At 42.9% G+C, this 23501-nt stretch overlaps 1 protein-coding gene across 5 annotated transcripts in view; it reads left to right on the top strand.

The window, feature by feature from the left end:
* Positions 1 to 23501, top strand: part of ATXN7 (ataxin 7) — a 139017-nt gene that overhangs the window by 47962 nt on the left and 67554 nt on the right. For all 5 annotated transcript variants that reach the window (XM_045862021.3, XM_045862022.3, XM_064594199.1 and 2 more), the window contains 2 exons: positions 32 to 352; positions 574 to 642. In XM_045862021.3, the coding sequence (XP_045717977.1) occupies positions 43 to 352; positions 574 to 642 (379 nt within the window). In that variant the 5' untranslated portion in view covers positions 32 to 42. The remainder of the gene's footprint in view (positions 1 to 31; positions 353 to 573; positions 643 to 23501) is intronic.

The following is a 23501-nucleotide window of genomic DNA, read 5'->3' as shown; positions in this document are numbered from 1 at the left end:
ACTCTTTTCCCCCTTTTTTGTTACATTGTAGGAGCGGAAAGAATGTCGGAGCGGGCCGTGGATGACGTCAGGGGGGAGCCGCGCCGAGCGGCGGCGGCAGCGGGCGGAGCAGCGGCGGCGGCCGCCCGGCAGCAGCAACAGCAGCAGCCTCCGCAGCCTCAGCGGCAGCAGCAGCCGCCGCCGCCGCCGCGGCGCCTCCGGCCGGAGGACGGCGGCCCCGCCGCCGCCTCCACCTCGGCCGCCGCCGCAATGGCGACCGTCGGGGAGCGCAGGCCCCTGCCCAGTCCAGAAGCGATGCTGGGACAGTCGTGGAATCTGTGGGTCGAGGCTTCCAAACTTCCTGGGAAGGACGGTGAGTGTCCACGCCCTCCTCTTCCCCAAGTCCCCCCTTGTCCCTCATCCTCTGACCCTTCCCCCCCACCCTGTGACCCGCCCCCTCGGGGGTCAGAGATGCTATCGCTCGGTTGGGGTACGCGGAGGTGCCCGCACCTACTCCGTGCGTGCGTGAGCGTGCGTCACACTCCCGGCCACTGATCTGCCTCTCCCCTCCTCCTGTGTGTGTGTATCTCCTAGGGACGGAATTGGATGAAAGTTTCAAGGAGTTTGGGAAAAACCGCGAAGTCATGGGGCTCTGTCGCGAAGGTGAGTCCAGCCCCCCATTGGAGTTTCTGCAAGCCCTGAGGAAGTTTCCTTGCTCGCTTCGCCCGGGTGGGGGACTTCATCCCACCTTACCCATTCCTTACCCCCGCGAAGATGCTGCTGTCTGAGGAGGAAGAAGGGGGAGAGCGGAACGTTTGGAAAATCTGGTTTCCGGGGCTTCCTGTAATGGGGAGCGTCCTGGAACCCTTCGCTTCGAGGCCTGGCTTGCTGCAGCATGAGCTGCATTGCTCAGTGATAAGGTTTGGGGACCGGCAGTGAGTTTAACCCAAATCCTTTCTGGTCTGACCCTCTTCCCAACAAACACAAGTGGAGAAAGGAATTCTTAGCTTTCGAAAGCATTTCCACGAATGCTTTAGGAGGCTTTGGAAAGGAAATCTTGCCACCAGAAATTTTCTACTGGCAATCAAAATTGATTTCAAACTTTTTAGAAAAGATAACGCTTTATCTGTGTAGCCTTATTTCTATGGGATTTAAGCTACAAAGTTTAGGATGCCTCAGAGGGATCATCACAACTGAGGAGCAGTTGGTCAGACTTTGTGTGTGAGCTGCCAAGATCAGGGCAGGAAAAAGTCCAGAATTTTATATAGTGAAACAAGCGTTTAGTGTCCATAGTTAGTGAAACCAGTGTCTAATTATTGTCAGTTTTTTGTTTGTTTTTTTTTTAATTTATTTGACAGAGAGAGACATAGTGAGAGAGGGAACACAAGCAGGGGGAGTGGGAGAGGGAGAAGCAGGCTTCCCGCCGAGCAGGGAGCCCGATGCGGGGCTCGATCCCAGGACCCTGGGATCATGACCTGAGCCGAAGGCAGACGCTTAACAACTGAGCCACCCAGGCACCCCTAATTATTGTCAGTTTTTAATAAAACTGATACTTAGGCAAATACTTGTAGCTAAAGGTATGTTTCCAAATGAAAGGTCAGGTATCTAGAAATCGTCAGACTTTTTTTTTTTTTTTTTTTCCAGATTTTATTTTTCTTTGAATAGTCAACTTTGCTATCTAATGCTTGTGCCAGGCCTGGGCACAGTGCCGTCCAAAAGGACTTCTGGAGGCCAGTCGACTTTAGGTTCAGTCTAAGTTGCTCTTTCAGTGGTAGTTAAGGACAAGGCCTTACATTAGGTTTGGTGTCCAAAATACTGAGTTTATATTCCCCAGTGCAATTTCATTCCTCATGTGTAGCCGTTTACTTCGACATAATTATTGTCCAGAGCCCAAGAATAGGTAGAACTTTGGCGAGCTGAATGTTTTAAAGTCCAGAGTTGGCCCATTGTTACTCTGTCTCCATATTTACTTCTTGTTTTTAGAGCCTCTCTTTTCTTCATGTTCGCTGTTTTGGTGTTTTGAACTGGCCTCTTGTTGGCCTCTTGGCACTCTCAGGAAGAGTAATACCAGTGGCAGCTCTGTGAGAGCTTCCAGTTGGAACAGATTATAGAGCAAATTAGTTGATTCTGAAAATGAGAATCGCTGTTTGAGTTCGAAGGAAAGAGAGGGAAAGCAAAGGACTTGGCTGGTGATGTTGCAATAGGAAAAATCAGTTGTTAGTCCGGTTTTAGTGTTGAATTGGCAGTCCGCCTGAGCTTAAAAAATTAAAATCACTAGGTGGCAACTCTCATAGGAAGCAGTTGGAGTAGAGCATTAGAGGACCTGACCCACTCTTGTTCTTAGTTTTTATTCTTTGGGTGTGGATACATTTCCCATAAAGGGTTTCTAAATCTGTTTGAAAACAGCGTGCTAATTATTGGTAATTCCCCAATAGAGGATGAGTAAGTGTATTAATGTATCACTGGGCAACTTGGTCTGGACTGACCCAACCAAATTTAGTGGCCTGAACCCAGTTTTTGCCATATTTATTATTTTCTGCTGGGACGTACTCATCAGATTTTACCATGAGGATCTAAGACCTCTCAACTACCTTCTTGAGGCAAAAAAGGGTCATAGATTTGGTTGTGTATGCTTCTGACCTATCAAATGATGAGTGATTATTAAAGGTGCTATTTTTTAAAAGGTACTCTAACCATTCAGAGGATGCTGAAGGGGCCAGGATGGCTGAAATTCTGCCTGGCTGTTTTGAGTAGAGACTGAAGTTTTTAATTCAGACAGTTCTTGATTCATTTGTGACTTGATGGATTTTCTGAGACAGTTTTAAAATTCAGGCATGAGAACATTTAGCACTCATGCAGTGGGCTTTGTCTAACAAACAGCTCCTGTTGGACTGTTTAAGAAATGAAAATACATTTTAAAATCAAAAATTATTGGACAGTTATCTTTTGTCTTTGGTTAGGATTATCTCCTTCCAAGAAGAGGTGTATGGAACTAAATTTGTACTAATTCCTCTTGGCAAGGAGGTTAAATTGAGAAGAAAATGTAGATAAATTGACCATCCAGTTGAAGCACTAAAAATCAGAAACTTCCCATGTTGGAAGAGGTCTAGGACTATGGACAAGACTCCTTGAGTTCTCATCTGGGTCATGACCGTGGACCTACGGGTTAAAAACCTGGGTGTGAGAGCAGGTTACCTAACCTTGCATCTGTCATTTGACCTCTCAGAATCTAGCTTTCCCTCTTTATGAAAGAAGATGACGGTACCTGCTTCCCAAGGTTGTTAGAGTGCATGTTAAATGAGATAACGTACGGAAAAGGACTCTCTGCATCCTACTTCTTTTTTTTTTTTTTTCTTCATTACCTTAAGGTTATTTTTTTTTAATTTATTTTTTTTATTCTTATGTTAATCCCCGCATCCTACTTCTTTCAACCCTTTCAACTGCTGAAAATCTTTGGTTTGATTTCTGAATTCGATATTTATCTAGGTCAGGGGATTTTAGTCTGGGACTCGAATGGGCTTCAGGATGGTCGTAGTTGCCTTGCAACGGTAGGCAAAAGTATGCGTGTCTACTTTCTAGGGCAAGTGTCGACAGCTTCTCTTGAATTCTCGAGGATCCTTCATGTATCTCTGACCCCCAAATTCAGAACTGCTAAGCCAGGATTTCTGTCTTTTTCTTTTTCCTCTTGTAGCTTAGTTTGGCCAGTTCCCTCATGGCAAGACTGCCCAAGGGCTAGTGCTGTGGGAGAGGTTAGAACTATTGATTTAGATGGAAGTGAGATTATTTGTGGTTTAGCTAATATATCATCCCTTTTCTTCCTATTGACACAAGTAGGCACATGTTAGGATAAAATTTCAGTTATCTTTCAGGGGTCAGCCTATTTTTCGTTTGCATCCTCCTATTTTTATTGCCTTTTGTTTTCTGTAATTTGTAATATTAGTTGATAACAGAGTTGATCTGGGTGGAAAAAGATGGATAATAATTTTTACTTTTTTTCAAACGATTAAACTCAGAAGACAAATTACTCTTTTCCAAAGGTGACTTGTGAAATTCTACATTTAACAAAATTATTTTTAGATGAAATCAGTTGGTATAAGTAACTGATTAAGGTTTCCATATTAGTGCCTGAACATACAGAGAGCCTTAAAAAATGAAAATGTTAAATGCCTTAACTTCATTGCAGATTTTAAAAAATAAATGGTGTCATTGTGGGAGTCAACAGTAGAGTTGGAAAAATGACCTTTTCTTTGGGAAGTCATCCCTAACTTCTTTTAAGCCACCTATTGTAAAACAGTCAAAGTAGCCTGTACTTTTCCTTCCAATAAACACTTAGCCTGTCACCATTGAAAAGTATGTATTATGTGGTGGCTCTTTCATTAGAATGTCAGCTCCCAGAGGACAGGAGCATTGTTGATGGAGGCATATTCAGCTTCTGCACCATTGGTGCTCAGTAAATATTTGCAGCCCAAAATGAATTAATTGGGCTACTTAGAAAAATTGAACTGAGTACTCAAGGATTAAGAGGTCAGATGATAAATTTTCCACTGTGACCCCCCACCCCCCCAGGTACCTACTCTGTGGGAGGTAGGCTTTATGGCCCCAGGGAAGGCCAGAGGCTGTCTTTCAGCACTTCCTGTTGCTTTGTCCTGAGTTTAGCACTCCATTTACACTTTCCAGAAAGTGCAGACAGGACACCACCTCTCTTATCTGTGATATTTAGGCAAGGGAGTAGGATGGCAACCCAGAGTGATATCCACACTTGATGATAGGTGATTTCCCTGTCATAATAACGATGACATAATTGAGCCTAGGGCAAGATGAAAAAGAGGTTAGTTGGCATCTGCAGGCAGCTAGATTAAAAGAAAAGAAAAGAAAAGACCGACTAGGAGGTGGGTAGCCTCAATCAACACAGACGGAGTCAGCATATCAATACCAAATTTTTCTTTCCTAGGGAAAAAAACGTTCATAGTCCGTTACTGAAAACAAATAGGTATCTGTGTGAAGTACTGTAAAAGTAATTGCATTATAGGCATAAAACCCTCTTCCTGAAGTGAAGAACTTTTCTGTTTTTCACTAGGGGTTCTCTCGTTTCTTCCCCTAACTTTTTCTTATGGACAATTTAAAATCTACAAAAGTACAGAAAAAATTTTAATGAGCCTTGTTGTATCCATCATACAGTTTAAACAACTAATGAGTCCTGACCCAGTCTTGTTTCATCTCTACCCCATTCCCCACATTGAATTATTTTGAAGCATGTCCCAGACAGCATATCATTTCTCTTGGTTTTCTTTTTTCTGCTTACATGGATTTCACCTTGCCTCCTCCAAAATGGAAGCTTGTATGTGAGCTGTACATTCTTTTGAGGCAAGTCAGGCTGCCATTTCTGACCTCTTCCATGGGTGTGCAAGGGTCTGCATTCTGCCTGCATTTCAAGTGGAGATGGAAACTGAGCCTCAGATGGGAATCAGTGAGATCCAAGTTCACTGCATCAGAACTCTGTTAATACTCATTTAAAGAGCACTCAGGTGATTCCATTTCAGGTCACCCATACTTGATGCTTTGTGGATGAGAGTTAGGACTGCATTGAGAGTGGGCAGTGTCCTTGCTGACAGTTCATGTATGTGACTCTGCCTCTAAAGTCTGCACTGACTTGAAAGACCCCCTGGAGGCCTAGAGACCCTCCCACAACAGGGATCCCTTTCCTTTGATTCTGGCTCCTTAGCTCTTTTAATGCAAACTATAGCCCACCTGTGGGCCAAACCCTGCCTGCAGTCTAGCTAAGAATGGTTTCTACATTGTGAATCATTGAAGGAAAAACTCAAAAGAAAATGATTATTCCACGACCTGTGAAGAACATATGAGATTGAGATGTCAAGAGTCCATAGTAAGGTTTCATTGGAACACAGCCCCAGCCATTCCTTTACTGATCGTCTGTGGTGGCTTTCTCCATACACGGAACAGCAGAGCTGAGCAGGTGCACCCGAAGCCATACAGTCCACCAGGCCCAAAATTGTTTGGTTATTGACAGAAAAAGTTTGCCAGTTTTTGTTCTCATGGGTTCCTTGGTTAATGAAGGGAAACTCATTCTGCAGAATGTGCTTCTGGTACTCCTCGAACTTTTCTGAAGGGGACATCCTTTAAAATACTAAAATCCATTATTCTTAAACCAAAAGTTTATTCAGTATTGAAGAAGTAGTTAGGTTAGAAGGAATACGTAAGACTCTATGTAAGGTTTTGTGTAAGAAGGATCCTATCCTTGTCCACTCTTGTCATTCACTGCCACTTCTCTAGGACATAGATCTGTTTCAGGGCAATTTAGATACAGAGCATCAACAGAGCTGTTATTGTCTCAGCTTTCAAGAGCCTTAAACTGTGAGGATGGTGTTTGGCTTCTGTTAAGCCCGAATGGAGAAAGAATCGAACTTTCATGGGATCTTCAAAAGGATACCTGACTCAAATTCTTCAGCATTTCTGCCCTTGCATTTGGCTTAGAGAAGGTGAAGCCTCATTGGAGGTTGTCTTGGGAATTATAAGGCAGATTCACCAGGAAACAAGTCTGCATTTTGATTGATGGAGAGGGTACACAGCTTCTATATGTGTGCATTATATCTCACATTTTTAAGAGTTTGTACTTGCTGAGGAGTGTAACACCTGGCACAATCCATGCTGAATTCCTCAAACATCAACGCCTTGTTGTTCACGGAAATCCTTTACATTAGCTGTAGTAGGATGGGATTCCCGAGCTTTACTCCCGTTACAGTTGTGTTTCTTTGTGAACTTTAACTTTGGAAGTGAAGCATGAGGAATTTATGCATCATTATTGAGTGTGACCTACATGTTCTGTGGCCTCATTTCTTACAAGGATATCGTGCTTCTCAGTGCCGTATCTCACAATGTACCTTATACGTGTGTGGACAGCTTAAGTTTGGCGAGACCTTTCATTCTGTGCCACCACAAGTTTTTCCTTATGTAATTTTTACAGCACCCGTGTGATCTCGGTGTTACCATTTCCCCCTTTTACAGAGGAGGAAACTGAGGCTCAGAGAAATGAGGTACCTCAGTAAGATCACAAAACAAGTAAGAGACTAACCCAGATCTGCCCGACTCCGAGGCCCACATGCTTGACCCTCTGCTATGCTGAGTCCATTCCAGACTGCTCACCTGCTTTTCATGAACTTGAGCCGGTTGCTGTGACCTTTGTTTTCCATGACCTTTGTTTTCCATATCCTCGGCTAGAAAAACTGAACCTTACTGCCCCCCCCCCCCCCAAATTTATTTTAAAGATACTGGAGCCTTTTCCTTGCTGTGCCTTACAGCAATTTGTACGTTGTGTTTAGCAGTTCTTTTATAAAATCTTTTCTTTGAGGGGGAGGGGAAGTGTGTGCGGTTTGCATTAGAAGTAATTGGCTTTAAAAAAAAAGATTAAATGAAAGCTAAGGTTGCAGCAGATAGCAAACACAATCATCTGGGATTTGTGCCATTAGAAAGAATCCTTGAAAAAAGAAGTGAAATTCTACTATTTAAATAGCATTTCAGGGCAAGATTGCTTTTAATCACATTGATATTCAAAGTTTATGGCAGTATTTTTAATAAATGTGCCCCTCTGATTATTAAAGTATTTTTTGATTGAAGTTCTAAGGAGAAAAAGAAGCCTGTTAGTAGACTTAACAGTTGGAGTTACTGTACTTTTGAGAGAAAGGCAGAGGATTACATTTATATTCATCTTGTACAGCAGGGATTATTATAAATGAGCAAAAGAAGGAAAAGAATGATTTTTGCATTTCAGGCACTCAACGTAAAACTAGATTAAGTGTTCTCGTTCCTCTTTGTAATAAAGACCCTGCTAACATGAAATGCTTTTTCTGTTCTGTGTAAGCTTATGGCAAGCAAAAGTCATAGGTTATTATCAATTATATCCACAGTCTTAAAACAGAAAATGTTTCCCTCCCAGGTTATACTGATGTTTTCCACAATCTTGAACTGTAATGCAGTAGGGAAAAAAAAAAATAGAATGTTTTTAACCAATGGTCCCAGGCTTTTGTATTTCAAACCAGAAAGTTTCTTAAATAAATTGGAGACCAATGCTAGGGTTGCTAGCATTCTAGGATATATATAATTAGACACATGTATAATTCTTACCATTATAAAAGTATGAGGGCCACTGTTTTGGAATATGGAACAGTTTTTTAAAATTGAAGAAAGGTTAAGAAAGGCACAATGCATTGTCCTTATTTTTCTCATTTCTTTATGGACTTCTAGGAGATCATTATTTATTTTGGCATTTGAGAACCAGTGTTTTATTATTTGTTTATTTTTAAAGATTTTATTTATTTATTTGACCGAGGGAGAGAAAGAGTACAAGCAGGGGGAGCAGCAGACGGGGAGGGAGAAGCAGGCTACCCCATGAGCAGGGAGCCCGATGCGGGGCTCTGTCCCAGGACCTTGGGATCATGACCTGAGCCGAAAGCAGATGCTCAACCGACTGAGCCACCCAGGTGCCCCGAGAACCAGTGTTTTAAATCCGTTTCTCCAAGTGTCTGTCATGCAGCCCTGCTTCTGTGTGTTGCTATTAGAAGTTATGCAGAAAAGGAGTTCCATGTGGTAAGTTTGAAAAAGACAACTTTAGAGGCAGTACTGGCAACTTACCAGTTCTGGAGGTAAACAGACCTGGCTCACATCTCAGCTATAGTTGCTGAGTAACTTGCTACTTAGCTTTGCTAAGCCTCAGTTGACTGACCTGTAAAATGGAATAGTAGTAGTACCTCATAGTGGTTAGGAGGATCAAATGGTATAATGCAGTTTCAGCACTTCGTACAGTGTCTAGCAGACTAACTGTTCACTGAATGTTAATTGCTAATTCTGTTAATTTTATCAGTAATGAAAACGCAGTGTCCTGAGCATGCCTCGAATCCAGTGGTGGACCAGGACTGTCAGGGGGGCAGCAGGCAGTGAGATGCCAATTTTCCTTCAGCAGGCCGTATGTTGGCAGTGAGAGGAAACCTCAGCATGCTCAAGGGGGCAGAGAGTAGGAAATGAACCCAAGTTTCGAGTTTTCTTGGACCGTAGTAAAAATGAGAAGTGGGATTTGACATTTCTTGTTTCTTCCTTTAGCCCTCTCTTTTTGACTTGCAGAGAGCAGCCCAGTGTGGTTATTTACGTGCTCCTGCTTGTACAGAATGGCACTGCTCCTCTTTCTGGAAGCCTCAAGTTTGTCTTTAAGGAGCTTCTTAAAATATTTTACAAACCTCTTTTTCTGAGCAAGAAAGGTAAATTGCAGCTAGTAGAACAAGTCATCCTCACTAAATTGTGTGGTGGATAGGATGACGGAGGCGCTCCCATTTATGTGATGTGTATGTGTGTGTTGGTGGTCACAAGGGGTTTTTTGCCTGATGAGGGAATTTAGAAAAATGCCTTTTTAATTCTTGGAAATTTCCAGTCCAGCTTGAAGCAGTTCTTCATTTAAGTCACCTTGTTCTCTTTGAAAACTATATAGACAGATATGTTTTCATGGGAAAAAAAATTCATTATTATTATAAAAGTGAATGCTTATTCATTGTAAAGATTTTAAAAATAATGGAAATATGGAACATGAAAACTGTCATTCTCTGTAATCCCATTCTGGCCAATTTTAAATCTTCAGTTACAGGATTTGGATTTAGGGCGATTCATACTTGATCAAGGACACCCATGTAGCTGCTTTGGGCACTTCACGATAGGACTCAAAACTTGCTAGCCTGGTCATTTTATTTCCTGACAAGGTCCAGACCTTGTCTTTCGGCAGGCCTCAGGATATTTTGTCCAGCATGATTCCTGCCTCGAGAATCCTCTGGCTGTTTTGCCTTTGTTCGTTTAGCTTTTAACTCACAGGCGTTTGATAGACATTTTATGTGTGCCTTTTGCTGGCCTAGAGTCTGAGGGTACAACTGCAGACAAGGTAAGAAGGCACAGCTGTAACCCCCAAGTCAGGCAGTTGGTCAGCAAATATTTATGGAGTTACCCACTAAGTGCCAGGTTCTCTGATGGGTGTTGGGGATAGAGTGACACAAGTCAGAAAGAGCCCCTGCCCTCTGCCAAAGGGAGACACCGTAAATACACAAATATTTTTCAAGGACGTGGAGTGCTGTAAAGTAGGCTAATGATGTGGGGGTGGGAGGAGGGTTCTAGCTAACATGACCAAGGAAGGCTTTTCTGAGAATTCAGCATTGGAGCTGAGATATGAATGGTGTGAAAGAAGTGGCCACTGGATCTTCTGGGATGGGGGAAAGGGTGTTCCAAGCAGAAGGAAAAAGCAAGTACACAGGAGGAAAATGAGGTGTATGAAGGTTGGATCACAAAGGTCACAGTCAGGATTTGGGTTTATCCTCAGGTACTGGGAGCCTTCAGCAGGGGAATGGCCCGATTGTGAGGTGTGCAAACCACCAGCTCTTGTATGTTGAGCGGTCTGAGGGGAGGGGGTGGGCCAGGCAGCTAGGTGAGAGGTGGGGGTGGCAGTGGCCGCACAGACAGGATGTCCTGCTAAGGGTCTGCTTTGGAGGCAGATTTGACGTGACTTAGTGAAGAATTGGATGTGGATGAGGGAGAAGGGTAAGAACTGAGCAGCCGAGTGGTACCAAAGTAAGCTGAGGAATGGTGGAGAAAGTGGAGCCTGGGTCAGGAGCTCAGGTTTTGGCCCCAGTGTGTGTGATGAACTTAGCCTTCACACGCAGCTCTGGAGTCGGCCGCGGAGTGTATGGTCTGGGGCTCAGCGGAACAGCCTGCGCGGGCGGCCGTGTGAGTATCTGTGTCACCAGTGTACGGAGAGTGTGGAAGCTTGGCGCACAGGGTGCTTCCTCCAAGGTGCCAGTATCCGTGATGAGTAGAAGAGGGCCAACAGCAGAGGTGGTGGGTGGGTGAGGAGGAATCTGTAGGAGGAGGGAGGAAGCTCTGATGGGCAGGAAGGGAATCCAGGTGGGTGGTGGTGTAGAATTCAAGAGAAGAAACACTTTAATTGCGGAGCGATTGCCTACGTCAGATGCTGTGTGATGTGAAGTAAAGCCAGGCCAGGGAACTGATCTTTGGATTGGCAGTGTGGAGGTGGTTAATGACCCTAATCAGGAGAGTCGGAGAGACTGATGCCTCATTGGGGGTGCCTGTTGGAGTGGGCTGTGAGGACCAGCACTGAAAAAGTGGAGAGGACAAATGTGGGCAGGTCGCCAAAGGGTTTTGCTCTGAAAGAGAACGGAGAAATGCGGCGGTAGCAGGATGGGAGCATGGATGAAGGGGAAATAGGGAAGGATTATTTTATTCCATTTTATTTCGTTTTACTTATTTGGGGTAATATTAGGGCATATTTGTCTGCCACTGGAAGTACCCAGGAATGGGGGATAATTGATTGCATGGGAGAAGATGGATCATCACGAGGATAATACTTTGAGATGAGAAAAGGGGATGGGATCAGAGCCCAAGTAGACAGGTCAGCTTTGGATAGAATGAGGCTTTTTTCTGTTGTAATGAGAGATTTATAGACGCAGTTATAGGTAGAAATGTGGAATTGGGGAAGGTAAGGTAATTAGTTCTTTCCTGTGAAGTAAGGGAGAAGTTAGGAGGTCATCAGTTGAGAGTGAATAGGAAAAAGAATTTTGTCTGCCACTTTTTCAAAGTATCTAGATGGGGTGGGGGAGGCTGAATAGCCAAGTAAACTGGCAGTTTTGTATCCTTTGGGGGCTTCCCAGTGCACTTGTAGGAAATTCAAACTTCCTAGCAAGGCCTGTGAGGCCTTGGATGGTGAAAGGGTAAGCCCAGAAAATCAGGAATCTTAATAACTCTGGCGTGGAGGACAGAGTGGGTTGGTGGGAAAGCAGGGGTTAGGTAAGGGAGGCTTCCTGGAGATGAAAGGGAGAGTTGGTGCTATTGTTAATCCTTGAAGGAGTTAGCCAGTCTTGTGTGGGAGCAGCTTCTGAGGTGGGACATCTCTGCGAAGGAGCCTGGAATCGGGCTGCAGCCCTGGGAGGTGAGCACTGGAGGGCACGAGGTGGAGCTGGTTGCAGCAGGAGGAAGGTCTTTCCAGAGGGTGGGTGTCAAGAGATCAGCATGGTAGCCGTCTGGAAATTGAACTGGCTGTGGCTAAAGTAGAAGTTGGAGGCCAGTGGGGCATTAGCTTATCTCCTTCATGTGAAATCTCACATGTCTAGGTAAGGATAAACTCAGGAAGTGAGGTTTTAAAATACAATTTTAAAGTCTAAAGTGGATTGTTTTTCTCTGGTAAAACTCTTAAATGTGTCTTTTTTTTTTTTTTTTTAAGATTTTATTTCATATGAGAGAGAGGCAAAGGGAGAAACAGGCTCCCTGCAGAGCAGGAACCCCGATGCAGGGCTTGATCCCAGGACCCCGGGATCATGACCTGAGCCAAAGGCAGACGCCCAACCGACTGAGCCACCCAGGCGCCCTAAATGTTTCTTTTTGTTGGTGTTCATTCAGTCAGCCTGTTATTTATTGAGCATCTACTTTGTGCTAGATACTGTTCTGATTTTCAGAAAAACAGCAACTGTTCTAGAACTGCCCTTTAAAAAAAAAAAAAGGAACATATGGATGTTAGGTGGTAATGAGCATTCTGGAGAACGGTAAGTATGGAAGGGTACGATTTACAATAGGGCAAGGAATTTTCTGAACCAAGGCTTACAGGATATGAAGGTGTGAGCCATCTGGATGTCATGGATAAGCTTCAGGCAGAAGGAACAGCAAATCCAAAGGCCCTGGTGGGAGAGGATCCTAGGGTGTTGACAGGCGGGGGGCCAAGGTGGCTGGGGAAGTTGAGTAGGAGTATGGTAGAAGTCACATGCTAAGGGCTTGTGGTGAGTTGGGGAGGCAGAGCCCATCAGGCTTTGTAGCCCCGTGAAAATTCAGATCCTTTTCCTGTGGCCCACAGACCCTGCTTGGTCTGGCCTCTGCCAGGCTGTCCAACCTCCTCACCTTCCGTTTTCCCCTTTGCCTACAGTGCCTCAGGGGTGCTAGCCTCCTTCCAATTCTTCACACACTCTGGGCTCTTTCCCACTTCTGAACCCTTGCATATACTGTTCCCTCTTCCTGGGCTACTGCTGCTTCTCCTGGCCCCACACTTTCCTTAGCTTAGGGGTCACTTTCCTAAAAGGAGTCCTCCATGTCACTATCCCTTTGTAGCCCTTATCAAAAACTGTCCATTAGTATCTTGTGATGATGTAAAGCAAGCCGTCACTTTTACTAAAATGTGGCCTTACTGTTAGATTTGGGGTATAAATGCCGGGTAGAAGGAATTATCACGACACAGGTCTTGGCTAAATTTGCAAAATTGGTCTGCCTAGAGGGGAAAAAAACTGTATAGACCACCTGCTAATAATATTTTTTGGCCTCTTTTTGTTGGGGAGACCTGGTAGTGTTCACTGCAATAACCTTCATTCCCTTGTTGGATATAAGGTTTGATAGATCCTTGTTCATTATTGCTTCCAGTGTTTTAGTATCCTCTTTTTGGTTGAGTAACAGTGTGCCATGAAGAGAGAAATGGTTTTGGTTTTGGAATAACTGGTTTTGTAGGAATAAATGACAGTGTGCCTGAATCCCTCTATTACATCATCGGGGTTTCTTTCCCAAGATAAACTCTGTGCTTTTTTCAGCCTCTGAATAGGAAATTTATTTTCTTCCTTCCCTTTATTCCTGTTTCTAGGCCTTTTTCTGTCTCCTCTGATGAACCACTGTACTAGAGACAGGCTCAGAGTTTACTGTAGATTTTATGTACTACACTTTCTATTCCTCTTATCTTACTTAGCCTCATGTCTGAGGAGCTTTTCATTGCAGCTGCAATGGCTATTTCTTTAAAAGATCTTGTGTATTTGGTAGATATTTTCCTAAAAGCTGGTGGCTGTTGCTGAAAATAATCTGTTGTGTGAGTTTACAATCTCTCCATGAATCCTAGTCTCTTCTCATTAAAGAGATAGTTATGTCAGGGTAACAAATAAAAGAACTAATTTTTTTGTAGTTTAAAAACCAAACCATCCAGATAGATTACTCAAGTTGGTAGGCATTAGTATTCATCCATTGCCGTATAAGTTTAGAAATTTTGCGAAGATCCTCTTTTTTTTCCTTGCTAGTAATTCTGAAATAAAAATAGCTCCTTAAATATAGGATTTCAGTAAATGGCATTTAAGAATTATGAAAACATGTCAAATCCTGTTAGCTATATTGTTTACATACCCATTTTACTTAACACTGGGAAAATGCTTTTAAGAAGTACATTAGAACTTGAAAAATTAAGCATTTTAGCCAGTACCTAGTAACTAGTATTAGTGACTCTCATTACTTGACCACTTCCTGTGTGTCAGGTGCTATACCAAGAGCTTTACATGGATTGCCTTACTTAATCCTTACAAAGTACTACAAAACAGGTACTTACATTATCACCATTTTATTTTTTTATTTTTATTTTTTTAAAGCAGGAGTGGGGGGCGGAGGGGGAGAGTGAGAAGCAGATCCGCCCCCCCGCCCAGCTGAGCCCACAGGGGTGGGGTCGGCGATCCCAGGACCCTGAGATCATGACCTGAGCCGAAGTCAGACTCTTAACCAACTGAGCCACCCTGGCACCTCTATATTATCCCCATTTTAAGGGTGAGAAAACTGAGGCTCAGGAAAGTTAACTTGCCCCAAATCACACAGTTTATAAGTGGCAAAAGTGGGATTTCTGGTCTGGCTGACCCCGAAGCCAGATGGTTTGCTGATTTGTTGCTTTTAGCAGTGGCCAATTTCTGCTCGTTGAACATTCCTTTATGAGGGGACACTTGGAATAGGCTTTGATTTATTGGTAAACAAGTAGAGTATCAATGCACACTCCAGAGAGCAGTTTAAAATCAAGGAATTAGCTTGGTTGGTGTTTTAGGGACTACCGGCAGCAGTGAAGTTCTGGTGGGGAGAGTGGGTTTATTGTCTGAGAACTTTGGACTTAAAATGTTGGGGATGGTGGGAGAAAGAGAGAGAGAGAGAGAATTAGGCCATGCAGGGATTCATTTAAAATCCATAGTAAACATAATTTCTAGAATGCATGGTGGAGAAATGACTAACTCTCCCGAAAGTATATCCTAATAGTTTGTTAACTGAAACAGGAAAAAGTAATTTAGACATTTCTTAAATGTAACAGGGAAGTGGTATGTATACTAATTTTTGAGGACAGTGTCTTCATCTGGACAGATAAATAAACACAGCTAGTACAGTCTTTTATAATAATGCACAAAGATGCTTGTAATCCAGAGATTCTCCAGGAGTATTTCTTTTGAAAATGAGACTACTAAATTGTACTGTCTCACTTACCAAACCATTTTCTGGTTGGTATTAAGTAGCTAAATTGATTGATCTGATCTTTCATTCTTGTCTTTGCATCTCTGCTGGTCTTGTTGGTAGTGCTTCCTGAAACAGAAATAGGTTACAACAACAACAAAACTTTCCATCAGAAATTTTATTTGCTTTGGTCATGTTGTGTTACTGTGGTCTTGCCTGCGTGCAGCACGACTAGCACAGGCAAGTGGGAGTTTTCTGGAAGGCCAGGCCAGCCTGCTCTTCCTGGCTGCAGAGCCACTCCCAGCATTCTGTCTTTCCTCTGCGCACAGTGGGTTCACGACATGATTGAGAAGCTCCCCAGCCATCCACAGGAACTGGGAATTACCTGCTCGGTAGCCTTTGGCAGGAATCTAGGGTCTTGAAATGGTTATGACTAAATTGGACATAATTAATTAACTTCTTTCTTTCTTTCACAGGAAAAATAGATCTTAATGTATATTTTAATGGTTTTCAAATAGTGCTAATTACTTTGAGAGGTCAGGCTTTAATGTTTGATTTTGGTAAAATTTAGCAGACACTGTTCAGAGACAGCTTTTCCTTCCATTTTAAAAGATAACAAGTTTTTATTTTTATTCCCAAATCCCCAGGAAATTTTCAGTGCTGTCAGTTTTATGAAAAGGTAATTAGGGAGTGAGTAGGGAATGTGTCTTGCAAGCGGTTGGTTTGGCATCATCACTCAAGTTCTTATTTGCCTGATGAAAATATCTCGTAATAAGATCCCTTTGTGTGCAGCCCCTCTACAGCTTTCCCTGGAAGGCCTTGGCCATAATTATGTCTATATCTGGGCACTGTCAAATGAAGAGAGGAGCCAGAGTAGACGAACAGCCACCTGATCTTTTTCAGATCCCACAGTTTAAAATTTGGGGTGACTTCTAACATACCCCTATTGCTTAAGGATTCTTGTATCAAGGTTTAAGACACTGGACACGTGGCTACTTCTTTGGAGACATACTAAGAGCATGTGTACTGATTTTGTTAAATATGTCTGTGAAGTACCATGTGGGGCATGGGAGAGTAGAGCTGTCTCTTTCAGACAACCACTAAAGAATTAAAGTGAAACACAGAGGGGTCTAGAAGAGGTCAGCCCTTAAAGCTGGAGTCAGTGGAGTGTACAGTGGAAGTTCTAACTTCTTGTTTCTACTGCTGATCTTATTTACTTGTAAGCACCACCCTCCTCCCCTCCCCCCCCCAAAAAAGTGGAGGGGAAGACATGAAGCTTAATTACTCAAAATTTTAACATAGTTCTGATAAAGGGTTTGTGAGCAATTATCTGTGGATAACCATGTGTGGAGTCGATGCATAGAGGGTGCCTGGCCTTGACTGCAGTGTCAGGAAGGAAGAGCCCCTGGAGACGAGAGGGGGCGTTCATGCACTTGCTCTTCCTGCAGAAAACAAGCCAAAACCCTGGCCTCTGAGGCCACTGACGGACCGATCCAGTGTTCCCCTTTCCTTATAGCCTTTTGCCTTCTCTTCAGAAAAAAGGTACATCATTACCATCCCCCCCCCTTTTTTTTGCTTTGTTTTCAGTGCTCTTGGCTGTATTTTTTCTGGTTTAGGTGGTCTGCTTTGTACACCCACACCCTCTTTAAATTGCACCCCCCCCAAACTCTCCACTCTTACTTCAGGAAAAGAGTTCACATGAAATCCTGCTACCTTTTAACGTTTCCGATTTCACGTCGTGATGTAGGTGACCGCTGTAAATTGTGACTGTGAAACACCTGGGTCACCTTTAAGTGGAGAAGTGGAGTAGACCTACGAAGAAGTTACTAATGCAAGGGCTTTGAAATAAGTGGTTCTCAAACTGGGTTTATTTGAGCAATGGAGGTCCTTGAACCCCTTTGTAGATACATGCAAAATACTGTCAGTATTTGCCTAAGTACAGTTTTCTAAAAAGAGAGAATATACTTTTGAACAGATACTCAGAGGCCTTTTAAAACCCAATAGGGTTTGGCACTACCAATAAAAATACCCAAAGACTTCTTATAAGCTTGTAGCTAGTCTCCATTATTATTTTATTTGCAGTTAAAGCAGGTTTTTTTGTTCATATTTAAGATAATTTTAAAAATCTCCTATTCAGTTTCTAAATCTTTTGTTTTGCTTAATGCTTTCACAGCCCTATTTTTTTCTATAATTTTCATTAGAAACATATAGTATTCTGGCTGCATTCAAGGTTAAGAGTCATAGTTGACCAGCCTGAGAAGATACCCATTTTTTGTCATAGTGATGCCTTGTGGATCTGCATCATCTCAGACAGACAGGCAGATAGATGAAAAGCTCAGTCCCACCTGACATTTTGTCCTGAACCTGTTTATAAATTCTGAGCAAATAAGGCACAGACTTTAGGACGTGAGGGTGATCTTTCTGAGACTCACATTGAATAATGTTTATTATTGCTTAAATGACTTGCTCTTGCTTAACTGACTTCACGGATTCCCATTGCTCTTGGGGTAAAGCTAAAACTGCTCAATGTGGCTGCTGGACACGGTTCTCTTTACCTGAGGCTGCCACAGCCTCTGGGCTCCTTCGCCTTTCCCTCGGGGTTATGTATGTCTTTGTGCAGGGTAACTACCCCCTTACCCCAGACACCCTTCCCCTCCCTGCTCCCTTCTTTCCCCTAATTCCCTCCCCCCAAAGAAAGAAAAGTAACTTTCATCTCTCAGGTCTCACCTTCTACCTTAGTTCTTTCAGGCAGTGGCCCAGCTTTAAGCCAGCCGCATGTTTTTTGTGTTCAACCACAAGGAGAGCTTCCCATGTCATTGCGTTGAGTTCTGCCTTTTTTTTTTTTTTTTTTTTAAATCCTGCATTGTAGATTGTATTATGAATATACTATGGTTTTTTAAACTCCACTTCAGTGGATGGATATTTAGGCTCTTGGTAGTTTTGCTGCTTTTATCAACAGTACTTTTACAAGCTTCTTAGCACTAGTGAAATTTTTTTTTCTGGTTTTGTAAATGAACAGGCAAATGGAAAGTATATTTAAGTAGATAATGCCAGAGTGCCCTCCAGAAAGGCGTTTTTGGTGTCAGAGGTCCATTTAGATGACAGAAAAGTTGATGGCAGGGAGCACAGTTCCTTTCTCTTAGAGTCTAACTCTCCTTATGGAACTGGCAGGCTTACCTTTTTTCCCTGATTTCCTACTCCCCAAGTTCTGCGCTGTTGAAAATGGAGTCTTCCGTCCTGTAGAAACTTAGAGCCCTGTGATTTGAAAATGCAGTCTCACTTTCAAAGTGTTGTTAAAGGAAGAGTTCATTGGATGTTTCCTGGTTACAATGATTGTTTTCATCTGAGAATCACAAAGTACCTGGGGTATTCCTCTTTAATCCATGCAGAATTGGGGGTACCATTTTTGCCACCTATTGTTGATTTTCTTCACCTACCCTGCAAAGCCTCAGCCTCCACGGTCTCAAAGGCAAAAGCTATTTTCTACCTCCCTCTAGAAAGTCCACGATGAGTGAACTGTACATCTCATAACAGGATTTGGAGTTGAATAAGGAACACAATGTTAAGTGACTGTAGTCTCAGCTACTTTTCTTTTACAAAAAAAGAGGAAATAAAATTTCCCTGTGACTGCGGTAATCTCCCTTGTTTTCCCTCCTGAAAAAAAGGACATTCTTCATTGGGTATTGAAATAAACCTTTGCAGAGCAGTTTGTTAGGTAACCTTTCTGGGAAGGGAGGTTAATGGTTCCTGCTGAAGGGATAATAAAATTGGTGTCTCACAGGTACCAGATGGAGCAAGTGGCTCGCTGATTTTTGTTGTTGTAGTTTGTATCGTATTTATTTTAAGATGGAACTGTAATTCTTTTTTATTTTAGAAGAAAGTTAATTGGAAGTTGGGTGATTGATTCATTTGCAGATTTTGCACTTGAAAAGCTATTAATGTTCATCCTCATTTTCAGAATCATGAATTGCCCTCACACCTTCGCAGCTAATGGCTAACACTGTATTTGCACAGAGAAGCCGAAGACTAATTCCTCCAGGAGCTGGGGAAGTCTGAAAACCACCCTCTTGTGTCCTGTCCTTTCATATTTGCCTGCCAGCTGGCAGCCTCTCCCACCGCCTCTTCATTCCTGCCCACTCAGAGGTTATGGTTGAGGCTGGTCTCTGGCGCACGGGGTGCCAAAGTTACGCCACTTCTGGGAAGAGAATTCACAAAAAAAATTGCCTGTTTCTCTGGGTTCTTGGGGGCGGGGGATGTTTTTGTTTATGCTGATGGGAAACACTCTTTGAACAATGGAAGGAGAAATCAGAAATCAGACGGCCCTCCTACTGACACACCTCTTTCCAGAGATCAAGATGGGATGGGGGAACACTGGAAAGAGATGGCCTTTGTGGGAGGCAGAAAGGGAATACCTCTGGATGGTAACTGAGGGAAGAGAGGGTGAAATGAAGAGTGTTACATCCTGGTGACTCAGTTCTTTTAAGTACTTCCTCTCTGGGTTCCTGTAATCATACCAAGAGTTTTGCAGGGTGTTAATGCTTGTTGCACCGTGCTTCGCATTTCCTGGGTTACAGTCCCTGCTCCATCACTTCTCCACTGACCTTGGGCATTTCCTCACAAGTGGGCATGGGTTAGGATAGACTTTCCCCCATACGGGTTTTAAGGGTGCTTTAATTAATGGAGGGTTTTTCAACCTCAGTGATAATGACATCTGGGGCCAGATAATTCTTTGCTGTGGGGGAATGTCCTGGGCATTGTAGGGTATTTGGCAGCATCTCTGGCCTCTGCACTGGATGCCAGGAGAACCACACGCCCCGTTGTGACAACCAAAAATGTCTCCAAACATTGCCAGCATCCCTTTAGGGGCAGAATTGCCCTTAAATATAATATATATAAAAAACACATAATATAAAGGCCCTCACTCAGGTCCTGGCATACAGGAATGTTCTTCAGCGTTGGATGCTTATGAGGTACTCGATAAGTGTTTGAACAAATGACTGAATGTTGGTGTTACTGGTGTGATGCTGTTGAAAGACTGCTAGCTCCTTCCTTAGAAATCATATTATGGAGGAAATTCCTTGCTGAGATTGTTGTGGTGTTACATTAACTACATTCTTCTGGGTGACTCCCGAGAGAAGCCCTCCCTTCCTTATCCTGAGTTTCACTGATGTTGCGCAGCCACACCTGAGAAGTCCCAGAGTAACTGTTACTGTACATCCTTGATTCCAAGATGCCACTTTTTCTTTCTTTTTTAAAAGAAGATTTTATTTATTTATTTGAGAGAGAGCGCACGCTTGTGCGTATGCACGCGTGTGTGCATGAGTGAGGGGAGGGATGAACAGAGGGAGGGAGAAGCAGACTCCCCCTGAGCACGGAGTCTGACCCTGGGGCATAATCCCAGGACCCTGGGATCATGACCTGAGCCTAAAGGAGATGCTTAACTGACTGAGCCACCCAGCTGCCCCACATCTTTTTCCTTTTAATATTTCTGAACTAAGAGTGGACTATAAAGTTGAAAGATACACTATTTTATTCTTCCCCAAAGGCTGATATTGACACACCCTTGATGGCAGGTTTGAAATGAAGGGATGTGGTATTTCTGTGAATGTCTCGGCTTTGCAACTGGATTGGAAGCTCTTTATGGGCAGAGGCTGCTTTACCATGCTGTTTTTTCCCAGTACTCAGCACAATGCCACAAACATACAATCTCGAACATTTGAACAGCCTGCACTTTTCACTGTTCTGTGATGATGCCCTTAAACTGCTTTTCATATGGTTTTGGACCTTCACACAGCTCAGGACAAAAAGCAGTGCAGCCTCTCACATGATGTTGGTACCAACAGTGTTTTTTGCAATTGTCCCTGTTTTGTCATTTCAGCAGTGAGTGTGAGTGGTTATGTGACTGTTTTACTGCATTTTGCTCACAAAAAAGATAAATAGTACAAACTAGTTTCCTGACACTGCTGATAAAAAGAAACCTAGGTCTTGGGGTGCCTGGGTGGCTCAGTCAGTTAAGCATCTGCCTTTGGCTCGGGTAATGATCCCAGGGGCCTAGGATGGAGCCCCACATAGGGCTCCCTGCTCAGCGGGGTGTCTGCTTCTCCCTCTCTGTGTGCACGTGTGTGTGCACTCTCTTTCTCTCTCAAATAAATAAATCTCAAAAAAAAAAAAAAAAAACCTAGATCTCAGACTTTTACAGGAGGGTTGCTTCATACATGCTTGTAGCTTCTGCAAATTATACCTTACGATGGCACAAAAGAGTAAAAACAGTGTGGCATATTTCACTAGTCATTCAATGCATATTGCCCTGAAATGAGCTTGAAAAGGGAGGTGTGAATCAACTAAGATACAAGTTCCAGGAGGGCAGGATTTCACTCACAGCTGTATCTTCAGCATCCTGAAAGAGTGTTTTGAACATAATGAATATTGATTGCTTTTCTTTTATTTGGAGATGCTTGTGGGAACTGAGTCCCAAGTGCAAGCATCTCATTGTCTTGTGATTCTGGTGTTGAATTACATGGATATTTTCGTACAGTAAGGCCCCTAAATACAAGCCAGCTATTTCATTTGGTAGGAACAGCCATCTGTTCTAACATCAGACACACAACTGGCTGTGCAGGACTTACGGGTTGACGTCCACACGGTGTCCGAGACATTTTTAAGGATGATTTCAACTGATGTTAGAAACTAACCAACCAATTCCTCTCTTAAAATGGAACTCCACTGGGGCGCCTGGGTGGCTCAGATGGTTAAGCGTCTGCCTTCGGCTCAGGTCATGATCCCAGGGTTCTGGGATCGAGTCCCCATCGGGCTCCCTGCTCCTTGGGAGCCTGCTTCTCCCTCTGCCTCTGCCTCTCTCTCTCTGACTTTCATGAATAAATAAAACATTTAATAAAAAAAAAAAAATTAAAAAAAAATGGAACTCCACTGTTAAGATCAAGACAGATGAAAATCATCAGGCATGCAGAAAACTGTAATATCAATTACATGTTAGGTGGGCTTAAGCTGGGCTCAGGGGACTGTTGTATTTACCTTGAAGTACTAGACATATATCCCTGGAGACTGTTTCAAAGGTGATCCATAATTAGAAATTCTGTGATTTGTGGGGTCGAGTACAGGATCCCAGTAACCTCTTGTTTGACTTTCACATAGGGTTTGGTGTAAGAAACTAGGGGATTGCTTGTGGTAGGTTCTAGGTAAATTTGTGTTGATAGATTAATCTCCGATTATAACGTAGTGAAAGAGGTGAAGGTCTTCCCTGCAATAAAGCTTGATTTGTCTTCATCCATGATTCCATTCAGCCCATATTTTGTGCCTTTGACTGGCTGGTCAGTTTTCAGTCTGTTCCTTTTCTTCCTGATTGCTTATTCATGCTGGAGTGAAGAATGGAAACATCACAGTCTCCTAATAACTTTAATCTGATTTGCAAGCATTCTACAACTCAAACCCATTGAAAGAAAGGCAACAAGCCCCACGATAAGAAATCTCAAGAAGAAGAGTGAAAATGTTCCCACTTTAGCCTTGTGTAATTATTTTTGCTGTTCGGTTGCATAGGCAGGCTGCCAGAAGATAGGGGTACAAATTAATTAACCAACTGTTTGCAGAGATATGGCCATGTCATTACCGATAAGCACAGACGTAAATAAGGCAGCGTGTTGGCTGTTTTTCTGAAATGAGGGAGGACAGAAATATGTTAACTAAAATAAAATAGACCAAAGGCTTACTGGAGTGAAAAAGCTTACTTTGTTAGTTTCCATTTATTAGTACATAAAGTTCTTTTTCTGTGTTGTCTTAAGTGCTTCGTGATATGTTGAATGAGGGGAGAAAGTGTGGATTGTCATGTTAGTCTTTTAAGAACATAGCTGAATGCTTTGTACTTCAATCGAACATACTTAGATCCCACCCCCACCCACTGAAATCATTTCCAATGTAATTTTTATACACCATAATTTAAGGTAATTGAGATTTATTAGGTCAGTGGTGAATTTTAAGTAATATGTATAAAGTAATATATGTGAACAGTTTTGCCCACACAAGTGTCTTAAACAGTTTTCATAATGTCAGAAGCTGTGTCAATTCTGTAAGGGTTGGATCTTTGTATTTCTTGTTTACTTTTCCCCAGAGGTGACATTAGTGGGACCCTTAGTGAATACTTGTTGAAGGAGGGAATGAAACTCTGTAACCAGTGACATGTCATTACATGCTGGTTAAGGACCAGGATCTGGAGTCAACTAGATTTAACCTTT

This window comes from Mirounga angustirostris, unplaced genomic scaffold (genome assembly GCF_029215605.1).
Source record: "Mirounga angustirostris isolate CCGP_5_RB_7025 unplaced genomic scaffold, mMirAng1.0.hap1 SCAF_1, whole genome shotgun sequence".
Taxonomy (NCBI): domain Eukaryota; kingdom Metazoa; phylum Chordata; class Mammalia; order Carnivora; family Phocidae; genus Mirounga; species Mirounga angustirostris.
The sequence above is the reverse complement of the archived record's forward strand: the minus strand, read 5'-3'. Positions and strand labels throughout refer to the sequence as shown.